Source organism: Prionailurus bengalensis, chromosome A1, assembly GCF_016509475.1.
Source record: "Prionailurus bengalensis isolate Pbe53 chromosome A1, Fcat_Pben_1.1_paternal_pri, whole genome shotgun sequence".
Lineage (NCBI taxonomy): Eukaryota > Metazoa > Chordata > Mammalia > Carnivora > Felidae > Prionailurus > Prionailurus bengalensis.
In genome coordinates this window covers 197,823,733-197,838,553 of record NC_057343.1, presented here as the reverse complement: position 1 = coordinate 197,838,553, position 14,821 = coordinate 197,823,733, and the positions used below count along the sequence as shown (strand labels likewise).

Below are 14,821 nucleotides of genomic sequence, written 5' to 3'. Positions count from 1 at the left end.
TTGAGGAACCTTCTTCCAGTTCTCATGTTGCCTGACAACTACTACTCTGTACCATGTTGGAATCCAAAAATCCCAAACTGGCTAATGTCTCACTAGTCCTAACTCTGAATTTCAGTAAGTGAATTTTGCACCACATTTTCCCCGTCAGTAAGTGAAGGCTAACACCTTATACACAGAATGAAGGAGTTGGACTGAATGGTCGTCTAAGGGCCCTTCCAATCTTGCTGTCCTGTGTACTCACCCTGTCTGCACGCAGCACCTGGCATGCAGAGCCTTGTGAAGTGCCTCACACACTCTGTAGCATCTCTGCAGGTGCCTTGGAGGGCTCTGCTTCCCCATCTGTCCTTTCAGTGCTCATGTTCTTGGTCTCTTCTCTCCTCATTTAGCATCATTGCTCGTTTTTAATTTTCAGATCTGATTGAGACCCATGAAAGTATGACTCTTGGAGAAATACCACATGTGCATGTAAAAATATCCACATTATTAAAAAGGTTGGTTCACAGACCCCACGTCATGACCATTTTACATTATAAACTCTCTCCAGATGACTACATGCATGTCTATGTCTTCCGTTGCTTTATTATCTGCATGCTCGTGGCAGCCAAACACGATTTCCAGCCTTTCTAGATAGAACACCAATCAGCCTGTCTATATATAAATCTCCAGAGCTGTTATTGGACAACTGTGCCTGGGTGCCCAGAGGCACATCACATGCAACACATCCTCAAACTCCTCTTTTCCCGTTGACCTAGCTTGATCATGGCATGACCCAGCAACTCAAGCCAGAAACCTGGGAAATCCTAGAATATTCTTCTTCAATTCAATCACCAAATCCATCTCTTTCAACATCTCTTTCTTGCCCTAAATGTTCATTTATCTTCAGGACTATGCCACAGCCTGACTAGCTAATCTGTTTCTCCACCACTCAGCCTCCACACTAGTTATCAATTATTTTCTTAAAAAGAAAGAGGGGCGCCTGGGTGGCGCAGTCGGTTAAGCGTCCGACTTCAGCCAGGTCACGATCTCGCGGTCCGGGAGTTCGAGCCCCGCGTCAGGCTCTGGGCTGATGGCTTAGAGCCTGGAGCCTGTTTCCGATTCTGTGTCTCCCTCTCTCTCTGCCCCTCCCCCGTTCATGCTCTGTCTCTCTCTGTCCCAAAAATAAATAAACGTTGAAAAAAAAAATTAAAAAAAAAAAAAGAAAGAAAGAAAGGACCTTTGCTATTTCTAAGTGGTTCTCTAGTGTTTTCAGAATAAGTTTAGAACTAATGCTATAGCCAACAAGGCCTAAAAACTTTGCCCTTGGGGCACCTGGGTGGTTAGTCCGTTAAGCATCTATCGCTCAGGTCATGATCTCATGGCTCATGGGTTCAAGCTCCACGTCGTGCTCTGTGCTGACAGCTCAGAGCCTAGAGCCTGCTTCAGATTCTGTGTCTCCCTCTCTCTCTACCCCTTCCCCACTCATGCTCTGTCTCTCTCTCTCTAAAAAATAAACATTAAAAAAAAAAAACTTTGCCCTTGCTTACATCTTCAACCTCTTGTCCTGCCATACATCCCTTTGCTTGACATAACCTCTGACCTTAGGTGATCCCAAATGGGCCGTTTAAAAATACTGTTATATATGCTCTTGTTATGCTGTTCCTTCCACCAGGAGTTGCCTCCCAGCCCCATATGCCTAGCTTTTTACTAGTCTTTCCAAATACTTCTTACTAAATGTCCCTTGCTCTTGGCAAAATTTCCCATTGAATTCCTCTTCTCTCATGCAGGGTCTCCCTTTGGGCTTCATCTCTGTATATTCTCTAAAATGGCGTTTACCATTCTGTTGTTTTTTCCTCTCTCCTCTCCTAACTTGACTCCTTGAAGATAGGGCCATGTATTTCATCCTTAAAGACTTCATGGCCAGCAGTGGGTATAAGGTCCAATGTATGACTATTACAAGCATGGATATGTTTGGTGGATAGTCAATTCTCAAACATTGCCTCATTTGCAAAGCATGTCTATCTGTCCAGGGTCAATTACACGGCCTGTGGTTATCAATGGTTGGAAAAAGTCCCTGGTGAAGGGGTAGATGTGCAATGGGGTGGATCACAAGGTGGTCCAAGTCACAGTTATTTCTTAGTTGCCCGAACAAGTCTCACATCCTGTGTCTTTTCTCTCCTTGTCGTCCTTTTCAATCTCTGCCATGTCAGAGAAATTACACATGGCCGCTTCTAAGGATTCTTCGATTGGCCAAATTTTTCCATTATGTAGTCTTCCTCTGCCCTCTGGTGGCTAGAATATGCTACAACATTCCACTTCAAAGAACTATGGCCTCTGGTAGTAGGAACAATTAAGAGGTATGCAACTTTGGAATACATTATCTGAGCCTATTTGTCCTTTTGCATTGCAATTTTCTGGAAAGATTAAATGATAAGGAGTAAAACGGTTCTTGGCATATAATAGGCAATAATTCTTAGCTTCTTTCCTTTTTAATGAAAGAACCCATCTTAAGAACAGGACAAAGAAAACTTGAATTTTATCTAATGATTAGGCTGGGTGGTTCCAGAACACTAAACCCCAAGATCTGTTAGTGAAAAAAAGGTCTGGCAATGGAGGTCCCTGCCTCTAAAAAGTACCTATAAAGTTCCGAATAGGGATGGAAACTAATGACCATAGATAGCATTTATAAAATACATAGTCTGGGCCAGGTATACTTTATCCTCTTAACAGCTCGGCTGAGGTAGGTGCCTAGTTCCAGAATATTGGCCTACAGAGTGGATTGATCAACTGGGGTAAAATAAATCCTCAAGTTGGGGACGAGGGACAGGAGGGTCAGGGAGAAATCATGGCCTGATAAAGACAGCAGACTCAAAAGGGATAATATTAGATTCTTTTAGTTTAAAAAGCAAAGCATCAAACAAAAACCCTAATGTCCAACAGGATCAAAGGTTTATCCAGTGTAAACCAGACCGCAAAAGTTCTGCTTTAGATATGATTTCTATCTAATAGGATCTAATTCATATGATACATTAGAGTCAAGAATGTGAGATTTAAAAAAAAATGTTTATTTTTGAGAGAGAGAGAGTGGGGGAGAGGCAGAGAGAGAGGGAGACAGAGGATCCAAAGCAGGCTCTACACTGACAGCAGAAAGCCCGATGTGGTGTTTGAACCCACAAACCATGAGATCATGACTGATCTGAAGTCAGACACTTAACCAGTTGAGCCACCCAGGTGCCCTCTCTCTCTCTTATTTTTTAAAACAAGTTTAAGCACATATTTACTCAATACTACTATATGCAAGGCACTTAAATAAAGCCTTTCATACCAAAGTCTTGTGTGTGTATATTCTGCAATACCTTTGTATGGAAGGAGACAGTTGAAATTCTTCATTATCAAAGAACAGATGATAACCTGGAATAATATATTTGAGGCAAAGATACTCATGGAAAACCTTTGCAAATTCTTTTAAATAGATGACAGCCCCACCCTATCTTCAAGTCATTTTCTGGTAGAATCAATGCTTCAAACAGCTTTTTTTAAAGGTGGCATTGACACATTACACGTGTATATCAATTTATACACAAATGTTTATTGAAGTGCCTATGAATGCCCAGCACAGTGCTAGGCACCATTAAGGTTACAAGGGTCCCTGCTCCCATGGAGCTTACAGTCTAGTCAAAGAGCCACAGAACATTGATAAACATTTAAGTGTTTGAGTGGTAGAGACAAAAAGTGCCAAGGACCTGAGAGACAGAAGGGTGCTTAATTCCTCAAGAAAGGCTGGGAGAAAGAGGACTCCAGTTAGTTCTTGAAGGGCCTTATGTTCAGGGCCTACCTAGGGAGCAGGGCAAGGCATTCAGGTAAAGGCACACCAGCAGGCATGGGGTTGGAGTGGAAGAAAACGGCCTATCCAGGAGCAGCACATACACTGAATTGTAGGGAACAAGCAAGCTAGAAACGTAGGTTGTAGCTAACTCTAGAGGGTGCTAAAACTCAACTGAATGATCTAGTCTTTTTTTTTTTTTTTAAGGCATTTAGGAGACACCAAAGACACGTGGGCAGGGGCCATCGCATGATGTCAATAGATCTGACATGTGCAAAGTGGATTTCAGGAGAAGAAAGGTGAGGGAAGAAACTCAAAATCATGTCAGTAACCCTGACACAAAATGGTGACCACAGGTAAGGTGCTGACAGTGAGATGGAACCCCAGGACTCAGCCAGAGGGCACTGTTTTCCTCTCCTAAGTATTAAGGATTTAAAAATATGTATAGTGCTTTTGGGGCGCCTGGATGGTTCAGTTGGTTAAGCGTCCAACTCCTGGTCTTGGCTCAGGTCATGATCTCGTGGTTCATGTGACTGAGCCCCATGTCAGGCTCTGTTCTGACAGCATGGACCTGCATGGGATTCTCCTCCCTCTGTCTCTAAAAATAAATAAACTTTAAAAAAATTTTAAATAACGGGGCACCTGGGTGGTTCAGTTGGTTAAGCGTCCAACTTCGGCTCAGGTCATGATTTCACAGTTTGTGAGTTCAAGCCCCGCAACAGGCTCTGTGCTGACAGCTCGGAGCCTAGAGCCTGCTCCAGATTCTGTCTCCCTTTCTTTCTGCCGCTTCCCCATTCACACTCTCTGTCTTTCTCAAAAATAAATAAACATTAAAAAAAATTTTTAAATTACGTATAGTACTTTTAATTATACTAGTTTGTTGAGAAGAAAAATATCCAAAACCAGGTTTTAAAAATCCATTTAAGCATTTTTTTTGTGATTGTTGTTGTTTTGTTCAACACGGAAGCAATACTTTCTATAATTAATCTGCTTTATGTGTGTTTCGATTAAAATGACTACAGAAATAAAAATTACTGAATTGCCATGGGTTTTTGAAGTAACCACAAAATTAAGCTGTGTGTGTAGGCCGGGGGAGGGGGTGGGCACGGGGGGAATCTACCCGACAACACTGACAGGTATTGTACATACCTTCTAAAAATGAAACAGATGTCTCACATATTAGGAATAGATACCAGGGTTATAAAGGGTATCAAGGATATTAATAATATCCTCCTTTATGGGAAATCAACTTTAATATTATAAATGTGGTCATAAGTTTATACAGTCCTAAATCACTTAAAATCAACTCAGCTCTAGCAGATATCTCTGAAGAACAAACATAAAGGCATAAAAGTGAAGTAATTTCAGTAAACATAGTGTGCCTTCATCTTAATCATAAAGTCCAGGCTGGATTATCCACAGGTGTGGAGAACAGTGCAAATGATCCAAATAGAGGATGAGCCAAACCCTGTCACACATGTTCTCGCTCCCACAAACTTCCCTCTCACTTTGTCTGGAAAGTGAGAGGTACACTGGGCCGTATGTTCTCTCCCGTGATCCTGATTAGCAGGATTTTCTGATATTATACCATGCCTCCTGCTTTGTATCGTATCTCCTCTTTAATGCACCTCGTATTCCCCTGTGCCCCAGCTCCCTATAAGCAATAAGCCTCAAGTATTACAAGATGTGTCAATATGCTAGGTGACTCCTGTTAATTCTTTGGGCACAGACAGATGTACCTCTACTGAATACCTGGCTAACTGGTGGGGCATATAGGAGAAAAGCTAGGAAGGTTGTAGATTACCAAATCAGCAGAAAGGAGTCAACAGATCTAGAATAAGAACAGCTAAGGCTTTTCTTTTTTTTCTTTTTTGCTAGTTCGTGAGTGGGAGTTTTCAGATGGCCAGACAAAAAGAGAAGTACTAGAATCCAGCTAAACCAGTGGTTCTCAAAGTATGGATCCTGGACCACATCAATATCAGCATAACCTAGGAACTTGTTAGGATTGCAAATTTGGGGGCCCCACCTAAGACCCACTGAATCAGAAAATATGGAGGTGGAACCCAGCAATCTGGGTTTTAGCAAGCCTTCCAAGTGATTCTAAAGGGAGCTAGCATTTGGAAAACACTGAGCTAGACTTACTGGGAAAAGGTTGGCTCTAGCCCCACAGCGTGTTTGACTTTCCTGTGGCCAATCCAATAATCTTTTCTGCACATCGGAATTACCTGGGGAGCTCCACAAACTAATGCCTGTGACCCACCACCAGTGATTGTGATTTAATTGGTTTGGGATAAGGCCTGGGCTTTGCAAATTTCTTTGAAGATCCTCAAGAGACCCTAAGGTGCAGACAACTTGGGGAACCATCTGATGAATCAAAAGATAACACACATAGTAGTCCAATTTCATTTCCAAATACCGTTCAAGGAAGTTTCCTGATTATTTCAGAGGACTGGAACGTTGTCATCAAAATCTTAAAATTTAAGTTCCGTATCCTATCTTTAAAAAAAAAAACCAAAACTCACTTTATTCTTGTAAACTACATTTTCTAAATTAAAAGGGACAGTTAATTCCTACATTATTTTGTTTGGAGAAAATCTGTAAGTTTGGAGTCAACAAGAGTTTGTGTCACTTTTCTCATTAAATATTCATCTATGCCATTTAGTTGTCCAAAAACGGCATCAGGAACACCTGCACAAGTGGAAAGGAACTGTCTGAGTTTCTGTACACTTGAGATGGCCTCTGTGATGGTGATTTTTGGCTGCTGTGGTGAAGATGCCTCTCCCTCATCCTCACTTCCAGCTTCATCTGTATTTTCACCAGCCTCCGTGCCCTGGATGACCTCTGTGTCCATCAGATCTTGAGAGATGATAAGGTCATCGTCTGCTGTGACAAAGTCCTGGAAATTTATTTCATTTGGGACACAGGTGGCAATAGCCACGGAGTGCCACAACTCTTCAGTGGCTATCTCTGGTTCACTGGCTGCTGCTTCTGGGCCGGAATCTGTCAGTTCCATAGGGATGATGCCCGCCTTCTGCCAGCATCTCACCACCGTGGACTGCTTGACTGACCACCATGCTGCAGCGATCATGTCAATGGCCTGCCTCATGTCCACTTTTTCTTGATCCTCACTGCTGTGGCGCTTGAGGAGGATCTGTTTCAGGAGGTGGCTTCTATATAGCACTTTCATGGTGTGAATTATGCCAAGATTCAGGGGCTGCAGAACGGCAGTACAGTTGGAGGGCAGGTACCCCACCTGAATCCTTTCCAAGCGTGGCAGCATATTGTGAGCCGAGCAGTTGTCAATCAGCAGGAGGATGCGGCGTTCTGCCCGCTTCATCCTGGCATCCACTTGCATCAGCCACTCGTTAAACAGGTCCTGCGTCATCCATGCCCACCGGTTGGCTCGGTAATCACAAGGGAGGGAATGGACATTCTTGAGACAGCGTGGGTTGGCTGACCTACCAACAATCAATGGTCTCATTTTTTCAGTCCCCGAAGCATTGCAACAAAAGAGTGCTGTCAACCGCTGCTTTGCTTTCTTGCCCCCTCTACAATGGTCCCCTTTAGCAGCAAGCGTGTGCTGGGGAAGCAACTGGAAAAACACTCCTGTCTCGTCAGCATTAAAGATATCATCTGGGCTGTAGTCAGCAATCAGTTTTATAATTTCCCCTGCATGCCACTCGTTAACCTTATCTATTCCTAGACCATTCATTAATCTGTCACTATCCTCTCTACAGACTGCTTTCAAAGCAATTCCGTGGCGATCCCTAAATCTGTTCAGCCAGCCCACACTTGCTTGAAAGTTGTCATAGCCAAGCATGTTGGCCAAGTTTAGTGCTTTTTTCCGAATGACAGAACCAGTCACAAGAATGTTTTTGGCATGGATTTCTCGGAACCAAGCAAAAACAGCCTTATCGATGTCGTCATAGAGAGCGTTTCTCATCCTTTTCCGCTGGGGTCCTACGGATGCCTCCCGGACCTTCTCTTCAAACTTGGCGCGGTCCTTTAAGAATGTAGACAAGGTGGAAGGAGTGATACCGAATTCTTTTGCCACGTCGCCTTTCCTCTTTCCCGAGTCTACAGCTTCCACGACTTTCATTTTCTCCTCCAGGGAGAACTGCCGACGTTTCTTGTTCCCCTTGTTTGCCATGTCCGCAGAATGAGGGCCGGGCCACGATTACCAGGGCCGTGTGTGTCCCTCCTCCTGGCTTGTATTGTCACAAGTGTAGAAAGCTGAGACAAAATGGAGGACCTGTTGGGAACCAAAGATCACAGATTCCCCCTAAACGATGGGTCAGATTTTTCAAAATCCTACTAGGAAATGATAACATAAGGCCCAAATCAAGAGAAAACGGGATTCATACTACTGCTTTTGGTAGGGATTACTTATTTAGACTCGTAGCGTGTTTGAAATAGAAGAGATCTTACAGAGGATCTAGTTCACTTACACTTTCCGAGCTTCTGTAGAAATAATAATGTCTGCTCTGATATGAGAGTAGATTGAAATAATAGACGGTGAAGAGGTTTGCAAATAGCAGTGTGCCGTATAAATTCAAGGGATTATTTTCTGACTCATTTTAAAAACAGAAACTAAGGCCAAGAGAAGGGCCTACCAAAGTTCATACAGCTCAGATTTCTTGATTCTGAATTCGTGGCATTTCTTCTACTCCATAGTCCTGCTTGAAATGCCAACAAAATGAGATCTTCAAAGCTCTACCCCTGTTTGGCTTGGAAGGATTTTCACTGTGGGGATGTTTGTGGTAGCCACACATTCATTTAGTGAATATTTATCGGTGCCAAGTGGCAAGGATATCGGGAAGAACAACACAGTCAAGGTCCCCGCCCTTATGGAATATACAGTATGGTGGAGGAAGATCAACAGTAACTGAACAGATAAATAAGAGAGTGATAGAGTGTGATATGGCTATGAAAAAATAAACATGATCAGGCAGTAGCAGTTTTGCTAATTGCCTGTGCAGACAGTTTATCATGAGAGGCCTCACAAGACAGGGGGCTGTGACCTTCTACTGTGACTGCAACTTTCCAAGCGCTGACTTCTATCACCACCTCCACACTTATCTATTCATTCTTGGCATCCTCTACGTGCTAAGCACTGTGCTCGATGCCAGCCATACAGAGATGGATGGAACATAGTGCTCACCATTGAGGAGCGCATCAGGGACTCAGAGAAGACAAGCACTACAGTGTATGGAAAACTATAAAAGAGGTTACAGAGTACTATGAGCTAGAACACAGAAGTGGGGATGATCAACTGGGTGGGGCATGGGCAGTGCACTTCAAAGAGGAAACCACTGATGTTGGGTCTGAAAGTATAAACAACTAGGAATTCATGAAATAGAAGGAAATGGGTGTAAAGGCAATAAAGTACTATATAAAACAAGATGGCATGGTCAGGAAAAAAAGTCTCTGGAGAAGAAAGCAAGAGCCAAATCATAGAAATTCTAGCTTGATCCTGGGACAATAAGAGGCCAGAGAGGTCTGTTTATTTGAATGACATGATCATATTTGCATTTTTTAAATGTTTATTTATTTTTAGAGAGAGAGCCAGTGTGAGCGGGGGATGGCAGAAAGAGAGAGAGAGAGAGAGAGAGAGAGAGAGAGAGAGAGAATCCCAAGCAGGCTCCATGCTGTCAGCACAGAGCCCTACGCAAGGCTTGATCCCACAAACTGTGAGATCATGACCTGAGCCAAAATCAAGAGTCAGACCCTTAACCGGCTGAGCCACCCAGGTGCCCCAGATTTGCGCTTTAGAGAGTCCTTTGGTTGCAAAGTGGAGAACCTGATGGTTAAAATCATTTCCCCAAGAGGTGGCCCTAACTCTGAAGATGAAAGCAAGCTAGCCTAATAGGCCATAGACGGTTGGGATATGTTAATTTGAATGTAAAGGGAAGCTACTGAAGGATTTTAAGTGAGGAGAAAGATGACTGTTAGGTAAAGAATGGAACTGAAGGGGGTCAGAGAAAAGGCAGGGGAGACTAGTTAGGAGGCTGCTGTGTGAGTCCCAAAGTGAGAGAATGGTGACTGGGATTACAGGAATAGTGGATATGGTGAGAAATAGTCAGTTTGGGTCTATGTTTTTGTAGATCTTGCTGATGGACTGCATGTGAGGTGCAGGGGGAGTCAAAAGGTAACTCCCAGATTTCTGGCTGGAGCACTGAGCAATCCCATGGATGGTGGTACCATTTACTGAGATGAGAACTGATTACCGAGGAGATGGAAACCAATTACTGACGATCTACTTCAAAAACGTAACTTGTTACTTTGCATGCTTTACACAGCTTACACACGACAGGACTGGGATTCAACTCCTGGGAGACTCAGCACGAAGTCAGTGTTCTGAACACTTACAGAGTGCTACATACCCTGTTCTGGGAACTACCAGTATCGAGAGGAGACACGGAAAGAGAATGAGGCAAGAGCCAAGTCAAAGTCTCGTAGGTCAAGCTAAGTTTGAATTTTATTCTAAGTGAATGAAAAGACACTAAGTGATCTTAAGCAGAAAGTGACCGAATCAGACTTAACAGTGCAAAAAGATCACTCCGCCTGTTGTGTGGAGAGCAGATGGCAGAGCTACAGGAGAGGAGGTGGGAAGAGACTGCATCAGTCCAGGAGGAAACAATGGTGACCAGGATGTTGGTGACAGTGGTACATGGAGAAAAGTATGCAGATTGGAAATACATTTGCAAGACAGTGAGGGTCGTGCAGGGACTTGTACAAATGTGGAACATTCTGTGACACTGGCGGGAAAGTAGTATACCATTCTTGTCTGACTCCAGACCGTCTCCAATTGGGTCATTCGGCTAGGTTTCACTTCAGGAATTCACTATCATAACTGTGTGTGGGGCAGAAGGACGGATTGGGGGCAGATCACCCGGGTGAGAAGGACAGCTTGATGCGGCACTAACAAGTAAGCATCCTATCCTGAAAAAGCAGGGACAGACTGGGCAAGGCTGGGGTCAGGCCTTGAACACCGTGCTGAAAGGGAGGTGCTGGGGCTCCGGAGGGCCCGACGTGGCTTTGAGAGGTGAGGCGTGGCCTCGACCTCTCACGCTCGGCACAGCCCCGCCCCAGTTACCTGAGCGCCCTACGGCAACGCCCGAGGGCTAAGCGGCCCCGGCGTCCCACCGCGGGCGGCCGCAGCTTCCTCCTCCTCCCGGAACTTCTAGCCGGAAACAGTCCGTCCGCCTTACCAAGCCCCCTCTAAGCATCTAAGGAGTTCCTATGGGCCCGCCTCTCGACTAGGGCTGGACTGTTGCGCTTGCGCAAAGGATCGCACGCAGTCACGCGCAGGTGGCCGCTTCCGGCGCGCCGCGAGGGCCGCCGGGAAGGGTCTCCCTGGCGATCCGAGGTGTGCTGCTGCCGCTGCTGCCGCCGCCGCCGCCGCCGCCGCCGCGGAACCGGTGCTGCGGCGACGCCCGCGTCCCTGCTGTCTTCCTCGGGTTCCCCGGGGCTTGACCCCCGGGGCCCTCGGCAGGCGTCGGTGAAGAGCCTGCGGAGCGAACCTGTGCTCCCGTACCCGCCTTCCACGACCTCATATCGCGACTCCGAGGAGGGGGAGCGAGAGGAGCTGTCGCGACTCCGCGCCGTGTGTCGCCGGGCGGGGCCGCGGGGCCGGGGCTCCTCCAGCCCCCGGGATGCGCGCGCGAGCCCTCGCCTCCACTTCCTTGTTGCCGCTGTCACGACTGGAGCCGCTTCTCGCCGACAGCGGGGAGCGCGAGTGCGCCGGCCAGCCCCCTCGTCGAGCCCTCGGGCCGGACGCCTCCGGGAATGTGAGCCGCGCGGCGTGCACGCTCCTCCGGGTAAGTCCCGCCCTCGGGCACCTCGCTGCACTGTGCCACCGACCCGCTGGGCCACCTCGAGTCGGGTCCTGCGGCTCTCGGAGCCCTGTTGCCACTTCCACAGAATAGGTGCAGTAAGCCTTAGTGTTCTTCCGCATTCGGAAGGGACGTCTGAGACCCCGAGAGGGGAAAGAACTAGCTCAAAGGCAAGCCATGGCCCCTAGTCGAACCGTCAAAGGCCATCTCGTGAGGTTATGAGGAGCATCTGAAAGAACAAAGTGTCTCAGATTTCACGTATTGCCCTTAATCCTGTTTTACAGATGAGAACAGTGAGGCTGAGAGAGTAAGTAGGTTTCTCAAGGTCATAGAGCTCTGTGTGGATGCCGTTAAAATGGGTAACTTAGAATCCTGATCTTTTGCCTTCTAGAGCCCTTGGTTTTAACCTTTATATTATCCTGCCTTTTTTTGCACTGGTGTATTGAGGCCTAGGGTCTGAAAATCATCTTGGACCCAGGTTAAAATGGGGTAGTCAAACAAGCAAAAACCCAGGGCAATCTATTCCTGCCCCCACCCCAAGGTGGTTGTAATGACTCTGTTTCCTAAATTGTTTTTGCTCTGGGTGCTAAAACCTTATATGGCATTCTTTACAGATGCTTTCCTGCAGTTACTGCTTTTCTTTGCAAGACTCTCAAGGGCTGAAAAGTCAATTGATGAAGGGCAAAAAAAGGACAGTACCTACATAGTCTTGATTTGAATTCTAGCTACCCTTACCCTGTGAAGGCACTGGTCTGTTAACTTACCCAACCAAGTTGTGGGTTATATTCTCTTCCTGGGTTGCACTGTGACAGAATGCAGGGTTTATTTGTTTTAATGGGAAGGGAAATCATTAAAGTGACACAGAATGAGAAAGAACCTTGGGAATAATGTGTTTTTGACTGGGGGTGTCTTTAAAGTTATAGGTGACACATTGTCTGCATTTTCTAGGGGAGGGTTTTTAGCTTTCATAGCATTCTCAAAGGTATTCTTGCCTTCCCCAAATTTAGCAGCTTACCTGTTTCAGCTTTTTCATCGCACATAAGGAACAACTGAAATTCGGGGTGGAGTATCGACTTGTCTGAGATCACATGGTTAGAGTTGAGCCTTGAAGCCAGGTCTTCGTGCGCTGCTCAACATGCAGTGCTCTTTTTCTCGTTATACCTTAACCAGGTAACCTCGTCATTTGTTGAGTGAGGTTTAAATGAGATGTGAGTGGGCTTTGTAATACACAGATGTCTCCTGTGTTTTCTGCTCCGACTCCCTCCTCCCAGAAACCTAAGTTCTCTTCTGACAGATTTTCAGGAGCAACAACAGTGTATCATTTCTGTCTCATAAAATTGAAGTGGTTTCTGGAAACCTTTCTCCCTCTAAGGATGGAGTCTTTTGGGTAAAACTCCTACTAAGAACGTAGCCACAGATATACTAGCTCTTGTGGCCACAAATATACTAGCTCTTCTTGAACTCGTCATTCAGGTTTTTTTGTGCCTTTCTTTTTCTAGCAAAATCTGTTCGTAGATTTTCTGTTTCTTAGGCCGGACAGTAATGTTGGTCTGTCAGATTGCCATTTAAACCTAAGCTGTCCAATACTCTAGCCATATATGTGGCTAATTTAAATTCATTACAGTTAAACAAAACCAAATTAATTTGGTTCCTCAATCATACTAGTCATATTTCAGGTGCTTAGTAGCCGTGTTGGAGAGCACAGATACAGAACATTCCCATCATTTGCAGAAAGTGTACTGAACAGTGCTGGTTTAGAGGATTGCCAGTGGAGATGGGGAGCGGTGTAGTATAATGAAAGAAGGCTCGGAGAGTTGGCTTTTTCAATTAAAAAAAAAAATCTGTTAAGTCCCTATTTGGGTGTGGTGGCCTTAGGCATGTCATGAAACCACAGATTATTAATCTTTACTAATGAACCCTTTATTTTGTGTAGCACTTGACTATTCTCAAATAGACTTCTATGGTATCCTTTGAGCCTTATCACTGTAAATCTATAGCAAAGGTGGATGAGACATCTTTCTTTTTATATGTGAAAGACTCGAACCTGAACTAGCTGAAGGACCTACCTGCTCAAAGTCACACAAGCTGGCAGAGTGTAAAGAAATCTATTACATACAGCCACTTACTGCGTGTCTGAATGAATCATTGAAGCAGTTTGCTTAAGGTAATGAAACATGAGAGAGGGTCCAGAACTTCTGACTCCTGGCTAAGTATTCTTTTTACCTGTTACCATATGGAATTCTTATAATGTGGGGGCTATTCTTTGAGTTGAAGAATTATTACGTCCCATGAATGATTATAAGCAAATGGGCTGTCTAAGCTAGTGATCCTAAATTTGCCTAGTCAAAGGAATCACCTGGGACACTTGTTAAGCATGCAGATTTCCATACCCTCTTGGAGATTTCGGATTCTGAAAAGCTGAGGTGGAACCCTGGAATCTGTATGTTTGTTAAGTACTCCGCCCGCCCCCCCTCCTCCTCCCAGTGCTTCCTAGGATCTGCTGAGTTTGGGAAATGACTGAACCTTAAGGGCCTGGCAGAGATAGGGGATCACTGGATCAAGTGCCTGCTGTCCTTTTTAGGATAGATTCTTGAAACTTGTTTGTGTTTGCCTTTGCTCTAGCCATGGATGCATCATATGATGGTACTGAGGTAACTGTCGTGATGGAGGAAATTGAGGAAGCCTACTGTTATACCTCTCCTGGGCCACCCAAGAAGAAGAAAAAGTATAAAATACATGGAGAAAAGGCCAAGAAACCCAGGTTAGCCAACACGTTTAGGTAGCTGACATTTATAAACACAAGCTGCTTGGAAAACTGTGTTGAGGAAGACCTTGGGCTGTGTCCAGATTCTTTGAGAGTGCCATGTCTGTTATTGAACGGGTGTGGTGTTGTGGGGAGAAGGGGATGGGAAGTAGGAAGTGATACCAGCAATTGCCATTCCTGGCCAGATTATGATCATGTTTTCCTGTCACTGGAAATTGTACTATACAAATGGTGGAAGCTATGTACAAATGAACTGTGTTGTTTATTATTGTCATTGTCGATACTGAAGCATTTAAAATGGGGCATTAATAAAAATACAGAATCATAAACAGTATCAGCGATGTCTATAAAGACTATCCATACTGTAGCTCTAATCTCCCTCTTAACTAAACACTCCAAACTTCTTGCTGAAGTTACCAGTTT

The 14,821-nt window shown here is 45.0% G+C and overlaps 2 protein-coding genes across 10 annotated transcripts in view; one reads left to right on the top strand and one right to left on the bottom strand.

The window, feature by feature from the left end:
• Nucleotides 1–6,188: 6,188 nt before the first annotated feature.
• TIGD6 (tigger transposable element derived 6) lies at nt 6,189–11,021 on the bottom strand. Its single transcript, XM_043598163.1, has 2 exons — nt 10,896–11,021; nt 6,189–8,032 (listed from the first exon to the last, which is right to left on the bottom strand). Exon 2 carries the CDS (start codon nt 7,947–7,949, stop codon nt 6,375–6,377), a length of 1,575 nt encoding a protein of 524 aa, XP_043454098.1. The 5' UTR covers nt 7,950–8,032; nt 10,896–11,021; the 3' UTR covers nt 6,189–6,374.
• Nucleotides 11,022–11,103: 82 nt separating this feature from the next.
• The window catches only part of HMGXB3 (HMG-box containing 3), a 47,563-nt gene continuing 43,845 nt past the window's right edge, over nt 11,104–14,821 (top strand). For 3 of the 9 annotated variants that reach the window (XM_043598142.1, XM_043598123.1, XM_043598094.1), the window contains exons 1-3: nt 11,104–11,619; nt 13,671–13,798; nt 14,257–14,395. In XM_043598142.1, coding sequence (XP_043454077.1) covers nt 14,259–14,395 — 137 coding nt within the window. In that variant the 5' untranslated portion in view covers nt 11,104–11,619; nt 13,671–13,798; nt 14,257–14,258. The remainder of the gene's footprint in view (nt 11,620–13,670; nt 13,799–14,256; nt 14,396–14,821) is intronic. The other 6 variants (XM_043598115.1, XM_043598104.1, XM_043598133.1 and 3 more) reach the window with 4 other exon arrangements.

Excerpts from the sequence above, each read along its gene's own strand:
- TIGD6 (XM_043598163.1), bottom strand. The coding sequence starts at position 7,949 with ATGGCAAACAAGGGGAACAAGAAACGTCGGCAGTTCTCCCTGGAGGAG.